Source organism: Homalodisca vitripennis, chromosome 6 (genome assembly GCF_021130785.1).
Source record: "Homalodisca vitripennis isolate AUS2020 chromosome 6, UT_GWSS_2.1, whole genome shotgun sequence".
Lineage (NCBI taxonomy): Eukaryota > Metazoa > Arthropoda > Insecta > Hemiptera > Cicadellidae > Homalodisca > Homalodisca vitripennis.
Genome location: NC_060212.1, coordinates 32,677,512 through 32,689,643, shown reverse-complemented (window position 1 = coordinate 32,689,643; position 12,132 = coordinate 32,677,512). Strand labels below are relative to the sequence as shown.

Sequence of the window (12,132 nt, the reverse complement as noted above, 5' to 3'; positions counted from 1 at the left end):
GCAGTAGGATCGTCAGAGTTCGAAAATGACTGTCTCAGTTATTTTCTACTCTAGTATACTAGAGTGCAAATATATTATATTCATCTTTAATGTTGTTTTAGTAAAATTGGTTTAATTCACTTATTTTAGCATTTTTTGTTGAATTTAGACAATTAATAATTCTCATGTACGGAAATTTTTACTTAATGCATAATAAAGGTTTAATAGTTTTTATTGATATAGCTTTGTGTTTAAAAAAATACTGAATCTCCATCGACTAAGCATCTAAGTTTACAAGTGAGTTTTAGAATGGTTCATAACCAATTAATTTAATAACATTCTCTTGAACATTGGAAACTTCTTTCTTACATACAAATTGATGAAGAATTGGCATCTACATTTAACCAAGAAATATCTGTGACTACCTCACTCAAGAGACCGATAATAAGGACCTTACTAACTTCACTCATTTAGGAGTAAAACGATTAGCATTTTCACAGATAGCCAAGCAGCATTAAAGGCGTTAGACTCTTGTGTGTTCAGCTCCAAACTTTTCTGGGATTGCTATCAAGTCGTTCATTTCCTTGTCAGAATCAACAATGTGACTGTTTGTTGGGTCCCTGGTCATGAGTCTCTGGGAACAAAAAAGCTGATTCCCTGGCTAACTTAGACTTAGACTAACTTAAGCGTCCAATATGATGGGACCTCAAACGTTCGGTGGCATTTCTAGTGTGAATCCTTTAAGTCTGTCTCGAAATAGATTCACACTAAACAAGCGAGAAGGTGGAGGTTACATCTAGGTATAGGATTGAGCAGGATATGATTCTACCTTCTCTCATTAAGTACATCAGTGTCTTCTTGGGTTATGGGTCTGATTACGGGATATGGTCACCTGAGGAAGCATCTTCACAGAGTCAGTATCCTTCGGGAGGATCCGCTCGGGAGAATGTGTGACGAGCAGGAGGAACTGCTGAACTCCTGCTCTTTGATTGTCCTGCAATATCAAGGGAGCGGTACGCCATCTTTGTTAGTCGGGACAAGGGTGGCGAATTTCCATAGGATAACCTAATCGGATTTTTTTCGGCGGTTTGTATTACTGCTGAAATCGTAGAATGGTTGGCCTCGTGGTATTCTTCTGGGATGTGTAAAAGGCCCTTGAGGTTTAAGTACATGACAATAGGCCGCCCCACAGAAGAAGAACCTCACTGATTAACTTAATTTTAACAATACACAATTTCAAATTAATGTATCAGAATTATCTCCAAATTAAAGGCACGGCAATGGACACCCAAATGGCCCCATCATATATAACAATCTTCATATGGGTTTTGTAGAACATTTTCTTAAAACTCAAAATTCCCATTCCTGTGTTGTAGCTCAGATTTACAGACGACATTTTTGTAGTCTGACATCATGGATTAGAGAAACTTCCATATTTTCTTAACTATATAAATACATTTTCATATCTAAATTTCCATTGGAATATTAATCACAAAAATTGTTTGTTTGATGTTAAAATTTTTCTAAAAAATCACATTTAAAAACGAAAATACATGTTAAGAGTATAAATATAATTAATTATCTAAATTACGGTAGCTGCTATCCAAATCATGTCAAAAAATCAATACCTAAAAATCTGTCATTAGAGTCAAATCCTTATATACGAACACTACTGATATAAACATTTACAAAACCAAACTTTATCAATGATCTTATCAACAGGGGCCACCATCAAACACTTTTGAACTGGCAGATCAGACAACTTAAAAATGTTAAAATCATTGCAAACCACTTCCTAAATTATCCTAAATTTATAACAAAAATGTTATACTGGTTTGCACAAATTCAATAGAATTATAAAAACTGGCTACAAAATGTTAATAGACTCACCCTTAACAGACAAATTATTATACAGGGCATCTAGATTAGTGTTTAAGAGACCTAAAAATTTAAAGAATACGCTTGTAAGGCCCTAAATTCATTTTGGAAATTCTCAAAATTTATCTTTTGGTTTTGAACTATATAATAAACCACTCTGTGGTATTTGAAAAACTATTAATAAGACAGATTAATTAAAAAGTAGCGTTACTAAAAAACTTATCCAAAAGCATACATGAGCGTTGGATGAACACTATGACCCTTCCTACTTGTCTAGTAGGTTTTGAAAGCACCAATAACTTTATTAGGAGCTGTAACAACCCAGTGACTAGTGGAGTATTAGAACTGAACATGTGAAATGACAGAATTAGTACCGTAGTAATTACTCGTGATCATGTCAGATGGATTTGTATTAATTTTATTGACTGTGTCAGTGTTTAACAAACTTGTATGTAACTAGATAGACAATTTAGTTAATAGTGGATTATGACAGTTTTGTAAACAAGTACGAGGGTCATTCAATAATTAATTAAAGAGACAAACCGGTCTAGAGAGGAAACAATTTAGTTTTACAAAACAACACTTTTACTACTTGTCAACATAAACCCCTTGAGCATTTATGCACTTGTTCCGACGGACCACAAGCTTTTTTTATACCAGCTGCAAAGAACTCTTTATCTTGTTGTTTGAGCCAATTTTCCCACCAACTTCCTTGATGTCCTCGTTATCTTGGAACCTCTATCCACGTAATGCCTCCTTCAGCAGACCAAACAAATGGAAATCACTTGGTGCTAAATCGGAACTGTAAGGGAGATGAGGCAGTAGATATTAGGTTTGTAGATATTTAGACTTATTTATAAGATATAAATATTTAAGATTCAATATTCTCTGAGTGCTTCATTTAAGCTAATCCTTAGCAATTGGTGTCAGAATTGAGATTGCTTATTGCGTACAGCAAATATTGCTTTCTTACTTCAGAATTTTTGCAAACTTTCAAGTTTAATTATTTTTTGTACTAAGAATGACTGGCGTATGTGTGAGACTTTCAACCTACTGTAAAAAGTAACAGAGTTGAAATGTGAACGTGAAAGGGAAGGAACGAAGTCTGTGCTACAGAACCAGCTAAGACAGCGTTGGTTATGGATGGCATTAATCCAGACGAATTCTTGTTTGAGTTTTCCGATGTTGGTAAACTTAATAGTAAATTAGAAGAAAATAAGAAAATTTTAGAAGATAGTAAGAAAATGTTAGAAGATAAATACAAAAATAATAAAAAGGGTGTAATTAGAAGAGAACCGACACATTTTAGAAAGTAAATTATAAGACATATTAAAGAGAACAGAAACATTTTAATTTAGAACCACATTTTTTATCGCTGACAACTAAACATTGAATAAATCTCGATTTAGGAAAAAAACTGGTACTATGGTATTATACAGAGGCCACTATTTTTAACAGTTTTTCTTACCGAGGACCTAAAAGAACTGCATTATTAAAAAGAACAGACTTTATTTGACTTACTGCGAAAAGTACATGTCATTATGATGATCTGTTCTTATTTTCTGCCTCCCGAAAGGAAGCGATGTCTACGAGAAGGAGGTTATGCTGATTTTTTATTAGGCTACACATGCATTTGTGTATAAAATTAAAATATAAAAATTTAATTCGACATTTACGAGCGCTTAGGTGATTTGACCTTGAATATAGATGCTTTAGAATGTTTTTCTTTTTTTTGCTATAAATGCAGGCCACCAAAGCCTGACATGCCAGATTGTCTAACGTGATCTGACATCAGAAAAGTTGAATTATATTTATAAATAATTTATATTATTATAGGTTTAACAATATTTTAAATTATTGTGTACTTAGTCCAGGGCCCATAAACAGTGCAAATCGATCACTACAACAGCATTGCTGTTTTATTTAAGTAAAAACCTCAAATTTGTAATAATGTGTAATGAAATATAATTTGGGGTTTCAGTAGCAATATACAGTATATACACAAAAACCATTTCTCATTAATATCTGTACGTATAACAAGTGGTTGTTATTAGGCCCTATTCTTAACGCTACCTATTACCTCTCATCTGGCTGTAGAAAAATATATATTTATGCTACAGCAAATATACGTTACATGTATACTAACAATAGGCTACTACAGATTAACAAGAAACAGATTAATAAGAAATACAATAATTTATTGCTTTAGGATGATTGGGTAGAAATAAATGGATTCCTGTAACTGATTGGAGGCAGCGTAATGTTTGTTCATTATTTCTACAACTTGTATTATATCAATTAAATTAAGAGATCTTCAACCAACTAGATTGCTTTTTGGCCTTGACTTTACTTTTGTTTCTTCCAGCTCCGAATATTTTTAGTTTTAACTTTTGAACTCTATATGCTCATGTATATATTCCTATCATCTCAACATTTTATCTGAAAGATAAACACTGGACTATCATACACACTTTATCTGTTCCTGGCCATATGCCTGTCTTTTTATGCCATAAAACTGTGCAAGGATTTTGGAATAGATCCATTAGGCACAAGGACTTTGCATATGAGTTGGAAACACATCATATATTGTCAGTATTTTCTAACTCGTACTGTACCCAAACTCCACTTACTTTACTAGTAAAATTCCCCACTCAGATCTTCTAGGACAGTCAAAGCAAGTTTTAAAAGTAACGAAGTCTCAAACCGGGGTGTGGTGAATAGTATTAATAAAAATTTGTCTCTGTATAATTAGTATTACACTTTCCTACACTCAAACAGATTTAGTGGATAAAAACAGTTTTATTTGTACAAAATAAGAATAAAATCTGAACTTTTATTAACTTTGTGAATATGATTTGTATTTCTCATATAAAAAATATTAATAGAATCGTAAGTTATGTGACAAAATTTTTTAATACTTTTTATTGATAAAAATAGAATACTGTTGCTAAATTTTGATGTAAATTAATACTACTTCAAGAATTCGTACTGTTACGAAATGTGGATAGCAAAATTCAAAATTAGATAGCCATGTATTTTGCATAGATCAAGAACACATCAATGATAATACAAATTAATCCATGGGTTAATGACACAGATTTTTTTAATATCTTCAAGTCTGCGTTAAGAGGCTGTAGTGAAACAACCTTGAGTTGTTACCCCTCTTAAGAACAATTTTAAACCTTATACACTTTGATACCCTTATTTTTGATCATCATAATGGAGGTGTCTCTTTTAAAAGATATAACTAATAGAAAACTAAAAGTTTTGGGTGATATTGATTATATCTTAAAACAAGACACTCTTTCATAATTCTACTACGACCAAAAATAAGCTTGTAAAAAGGTATGAGGTTTAACATTTTTATTACGTAGCTAAAATCAAGATGGCTGCCAGTATGGGTGGCTGTTAAAAAGATGATGAACCTGTTGTACAACTAGGCAGCACACTACACACACCTTAGTTCCATGAGCTTTTTTATAGAAGGTAATTTTCAACTTGAAACAGCTTTTAGGTAAAATAACATACCAAAAACCAACCAAGCCAATATACTTTATTAGATAAATTCCAACAAATTATCGTATAAAATGAGCAAACTTAACGAGTGCCGAGGACAAATCTACTGGAATGTAGTATCTTGCGAGAAGCAGCCGGCCATAATGATCTCATCTTTGCGCAAGCGGACAGAAAGACGGTGTGGGGTGATGAGGGAAGTCGGAGCAGGCCGAGGAGCCAACACTCTGAGAATAAACTCGCGCTCCGAAGCTGGAGGGAATACCGAAGACGAGATGGGACTCCACGGTTTCAGTCGTGATGTGCGATGAAGGGTCGTTGTCCGATATCATCTGGGAAGCCTACAAACAACAATAACAGACTTTATATTGTAATCACATAGTAGCAATATTAAAAAAATCAAAAAAGTAAAATTACAAAAAACGTTATGGTTGAGACCAAAGAAAAACTAAAATTCAAATTGTTTATTTAACAGAAGGTATAACATTTAAATAGGTATTAAAAAAATTTTAAACGTGTACTTACTACAAACTAACTTATTATTGCATGCCAAAAATTTAATTTTCCTTGCACAATTTATGCTCCTCTTCATTTTCAATATATTCTTTCATTGAACAAAACTTTTTCTGTTGGAAATTATTGTAATTTGGATCTAAATTTCTTGAAACTTTATTCTTCTTGATATATTCTGGTATCAAGGACGTAGCCAGCAAGGGGTCCAAGGAGTCTGAACCCTCTAAATTTTCAATTTTTTTCAATTGCTTTTTTAGCAAACGGTTATTATTATTTAAATAATTCAGTATTACTGACATGTACTGCTGAAAGATAACTCTCAACATTGAAACGGGTCAAGAACCTTTAAAGGAACAAATTAGGGAATGAGCGGTTGACTGCACTTTCCTTACTTTCTTGTCCACTACGGTAAAATATCAGTCATCTTGACCCCTCCCAACATTTTTTCTTGGCCACGTTCTTGTCCGGTGTATAAAATTTGTTTTATATGCACATTATTTGTTCTGCAAATGTTGATTTTGATTCAGTTTTTAATGCAAATATAGTTATTTTATGTGCTAAACAATGAAAGACAAAGACTATTTTTAACAAATACCATACATTACTTCTAATATACAAAAACTAAAATCTTTGATTTTTACTACTTTAAACAACTGTTAGATGATTTTCTTTTCTGGAAATTTATTTTGTTGTTACCGATTGTTTTTGTTCAGGTCTTCTCTTTACTTTTAATTAATTAAATCTTTTATTTCTTCAAGACTTTAGTGAAGTTCTTATTCATCTTTAATATTTACTATTTGATATTTGAATAAATAATGTTCCAAACTGTTCTTGATGTTGGCAGTGTTTTTTACCCTCCTTTCAGTATTGTGCTTTTGCAGCTTTTAATCACCTTTCTATAAAATCTTTTGCAGTTTATGAAAAAAGACTTAAAACATCAGTATTTGAGATTCCTGTAATATAATTTGAACCCAATGATAAGTTGGGAACTGACCTTATGGGCCTCAGAGAACATGGCTCGGATGCGGGAAGCTATGTCTCCCCGTGGACCTCCCGGCACCAGAGCTTCAGGCTGCGTGACCAGAGCCGCGAGGAACTTTCTCATCTCCTGAGTCTGACCAGCACCAGGACACAGCTTGTGTTCCAGCGAGGCCACCTGAGCTACGACACACTCCGCCCACGCAAGCTCCATGGCCAGCTCCTGCACGGTAACCACCCAAATTACCATTACAAACACCCACACCATGGCTTTATACATTCACAAACAAAAAAAAGTAATTTTGTGCGCATGAGACCGGTTTAATAATCATTGTGCTAAATCAAAGAGATGGCAAGCTCTGGCAATGAAGGTTAATTTTCAATAATTATAATCTCTTGGAAGAACTGACACAAATTTTCAGCCATATTGGATTATTACTATGTGTTTCCCAATTGTCGAAATCATGCAACTCAAGTGATGTTCCTAAAAAAATTCAATCGTTACGACGAATCAGGTGATGTGTTCAGAGGATGTTCAGGTTGTTTCAATGTTTTAAATGTTCAGGTTGCTGAGGAATTTCGTCATTTGTATAGAACACGAATTCACTTAAATACCTGAAAACCCCATAATTGGTGCACTTTTGTTGAAATATTGAGATAAAAAGGTTGATCGTTAGGTCTAGTTTATTGCGGATGATGTCTGTTGAAGTACAATGCTTTAACTGAAAGAGGTAGAAACAACAGTAGCATCCTTGTTCATTCTAAGTGACACATCTGAGACATAGTGTCCACTATCCCTCCTTGTGGTGGATTTAACAAGAAAACTCCTACCCCAAACCTTATCCATCCTGTCACTCCAGAAGCAAAGGAAAAGTCCTTTCGAGGAAAAGTTCAATAGGATTCCTCAGCTTTTTGTTTTCGGTGGACAGAACAGAACATACTTGATGCCAAATAAACAACCCAATGGATTTGCCAATATATGGGAAGGTTTCACAAGCTCTCCTCCTCGTCTTTGGGCAGCTTCCGAGCAACAAGCTCAATAGAATCAGAGGAATAAGCATCTTCACTGGAATGAGTATGAAAGGAATTGTAGAAAAAATTTCAAACGCTAAACCATTTACAGTAAAATTTCTTTTCCATAAAACAACATTTGCTCATTCCTCCACAAAACTGAAGAAGATATGCCCACATTTAATTAATTTTTCCAATTTTGGTTCCCTCATTCCAATTGTAGCTGCTACAAAACTTTAAGGAATCTCTGAATTAGAGTTACCACTGAGAACAGATTCTGCCACAGCTGCCATCTGGTGATCATCTAAAATTGTCGACAAATTGCTCATTTTAGTTACAGGTGATTGTATTGGTTTTGGTTCCTGATTCTGGTTAGTGAGATGCAAATTCAATAGTACAATACAATAGAATAAACAGGAATCACTTATAGATCAAGCACACTCTTGGACTGTTGAATTTGCGTGTGACAAATTGCAGGAAACTGAAGTTACCATACCTCGTATCTACGCATATCTGATATTGGCGCACGAGACAGCAGTTCAGCCTTGCCCGCAATGTGGCGCAAAGCCGGTTCCAGCCCCGGCACCTCGATGGGTGCTGCGTGGTGAGCCAGAGTTGCCACTGAGGCATGTGTCAGCGTCGACACCAGCATTAACGCCCACCTCACGTGGCTGCTTGGCCTCCAGATAGTGCAGCACCTTCTCCGCCTCCCTCGTATCATCAAACAACCTCTTCTGTCGTCTCGCAGGCACTGGCTTGGCGGCTGTCCATACCTGTTGGTGTGTGTGCAGTTAGAAAATATAGATTCTTCATATATTTATTATAAAGAAACCTTTTTTCACCAACCGATTCTTTTTCAATACTGCTGAGAATATTACTGTTAAAAAATACTATAAATGAGGTTGCAATCAGGGTGACCAGACGTGAATTCCTAAAAGGAGGACTTTTGGTTGTGAAAAAAGAGGAAATTAATGCAAAAAGAAGGACAGTAATAAATATTCTTATAATCTTTGTGAACAAATTTATTTATACATTGTTATAAAAAACACACAGAAATTAATACTGTATTTGAGCCTATTATAATGCAAATAAAAATACTCAAATTTGATTTGTTTTGGTATATAAATTGAAAAAATAAAATACCGTATTAAATATTGATGGATAAAGAGTTATTTGAGGCTATTATTATTTTGTATGCGGCATAAGATTGAATTGAATTCATTATTATTAGAATTTTTCTCTTGTAAAATTATAACTGATTTAAACCTAAATTTGTATAATGAAATTAAAATATCTTTTTTTAATACTTGGAACTAATTCTTTGAATTGATACAAATAACACTATTATTTTAGTAAGCTATACTTACAGAACATTATATAGAAAATTATTACTACAACAGAAAAATATATCAACTATTATAACAAAATTAAGCCTCACTCACAGACATATACAGGAAATTTATCACTATAACAGAAAAATATATCACATATTATAACAAAATTAACTTATCATTCATAATACATGAACAAAGGGGTAATAGCACCAGTGCAGCTGAGTGGATACAAACAACAGTGAGTCAGTGACACTATAGACAACACTCAACACACAACTGAATTTAACAACAGTTTCACATGGAGGTAATAGCACCAGTGCAGCTGAGCGGATACAAACAACAGTGAGTCAGTGACACTATAGACAACACCCAACACACAACTGAATTTAACAACAGTTCACATGGAGGTAATAGCACCAGTGCAGCTGAGCGGATACAAACAACAGTGAGTCAGTGACACTATAGACAACACCCAACACACAACTGAATTTAACAACAGTTCACATGGAGGTAATAGCACCAGTGCAGCTGAGCGGATACAAACAACAGTGAGTCAGTGACACTATAGACAACACCCAACACACAACTGAATTTAAACAACAGTTCACATGGAGGTAATAGCACCAGTGCAGCTGAGCGGATACAAACAACAGTGAGTCAGTGACACTATAGACAACACCCAACACACAACTGAATTTAACAACAGTTCACATGGAGGTAATAGCACCAGTGCAGCTGAGCGGATACAAACAACAGTGAGTCAGTGACACTATAGACAACACCCAACACACAACTGAATTAACAACAGTTCACATGGAGGTAAATTAGCACCAGTGCAGCAGCTGAGCGGATACAAACAACAGTGAGTCAGTGACACTATAGACAACACCCAACACCACAACTGAATTTTAACAACAGTTCACATGGAGGTAATAGCACCAGTGCAGCTGAGCGGATAGAAACAACAGTGAGTCAGTGACACTATAGACAACACTCAACACACAACTGAATTTAACAGCAGTTCCACATGTCATGGCATTACATGTGCGCTGCAATAACTTTTTATTGTCTATCTTCGGGACTTCGGAAATTGGATTTTTTTAATGTGATAGAACGCTACTATTTTCGAACATTTAAGCGTTCACCAATAAGCCGTTATATAATTTTGAAAAGCCGAGAGGACAGGAGGACATTTCCTCCTAAAGCCGGACATCTGGTCACTCTGGTTACAATGACAATATATTAATGACAATAATTATTCATATTGCTTTAAAAGCAATATTTAAATGTATAAAATTCAACTGAACCGTGACATAAAAAGTTTATTAAAATAGAGTATCATGCAGACTTTGATAAAAGAAAGGTAATTGAAGAAAAGTTCAAATAGTTCATATAATATACCATTTTTTTCCATTTTTTAAATCAGAAATCCAATACTGTACACAATTTACAGATCTATATTACATAATTAGCAAGTAGTGAATGCTTTTTTTAAAACATTATTATAATTATTAGTAAAGCAATAGTTAATTTTAAAAATTTGTGTAACTTACATGCACTTAGGAACTAATGTTTTTGTATTGACCAAATTTGGTATTTTAAACTTCTCAGGTCATGCACATTTTTTTCACAACAGTATTTTTGTTTGGAAGTTAAAATTTTCTCAAAAACAGGTCTAACTATTTAGAATAAATTTTACCAACAATCAGTCTGTCAGTTTATACCAGCATGATATATCCATATCATATGGACAATGTGAATTCCATAATTTTGTATCTTTCTAAAAATTCAAATTCAAGTTTAGGACAGACTAAATATTATTTCATAATGCAATAGAAACTGTAGTGAAAACCATACAGAAACCGTAATAGTCCTTTTAAACGTTAAAAGTGAAAGTATAATGAGAAAGGTAAGTAGGCTTCACAATTCTGCACAAACAAATTATTCCAATGTGTTTTTTTTTTCAATTTTTCTTTGTGTGTTTCCAAGGGGTGAAAAAAAAATTATTTTCTTAAAAATTAAACTATCGTGAGCTTTTTTTTATATTTATTTATATATTTTTTTCAATAGGAAAAATGCATTTATGCACCAGTCAGGGGACAGGTGTTCGCATCCCTGGTGTGTGTGGACTCTCACCCACTAAAAAACCTAAAACCTACAGGGTCCAGGCATTGGAAAACCCTCTCGGGGAACGCATCTCTGCAACTACTTCAAGGAGGGTGCCACTCGTATCGCCCAATGGGCATTAACTTCATTCTAAAATCCACTCACCAGCATGAAGCTATTCTGGTGCTTTATAGCTGCTCCTCTTCTTTTTTTGCCTTAGGCACCACTCCTTGCAGGAACGCAGCGACAGCCTGCGTTCCACACGATTCGGGACTGGACAACATCTCTTCTATAAGAGATCTCCGGCGAAAACATGCCCCGAATAGTGCTGCCCTCCAGCTCCCTTCTCTCGCGTTATCCCACCTTCTACATTTGAAGAAGAGTGCAGGGCATACGTCACGCATACCGAATCCCCGTACTGGCATTACCGGACTCGGGATCCTTCCCCATATCTGTTAAGGTAGAAGCCGAAAGCAACCGTGCCTCAGTGAGATAGGCTGGGTTAAGGTAGAAGTCTACCTCTCCATGCTCTCTTTTCCGGTCCATTCCCCTCAGATCACCTATGAGCCTTAAAAGACCAACGTCTCGACTCTTCACGTACTCCCATCGAGTTTGCCACTCATCCATTGTGTGTCGAACGGGCAGTAGCACGGCTGGACAGATTGCCATTCCCATCGTTATACACCCGTCTTCCTGCTCCAAGAGCAAGAAGACTCTGAATGGGAATTACCCCCGGGCAATCACAAGGACTGCCGGTCATCCGAAACGGTACGATAGGCAGAATGAAAATCACGGAGAGGCTCCTCTCCTCGTGCAACCG

General features: G+C 35.1%; 1 protein-coding gene across 1 annotated transcript; it reads right to left on the bottom strand.

Annotated features, from left to right (window-relative positions):
* Window positions 1–5,392: 5,392 nt before the first annotated feature.
* On the bottom strand, window positions 5,393–11,858 carry LOC124365343. The gene is made up of 4 exons (XM_046821318.1): window positions 11,719–11,858; window positions 8,369–8,645; window positions 6,878–7,084; window positions 5,393–5,711 (listed from the first exon to the last, which is right to left on the bottom strand). Exons 1-4 carry the CDS (start codon window positions 11,856–11,858, stop codon window positions 5,523–5,525), a joined length of 813 nt encoding a protein of 270 aa, XP_046677274.1. The 3' UTR covers window positions 5,393–5,522.
* Between the last annotated feature and the right edge of the window lie 274 nt (window positions 11,859–12,132).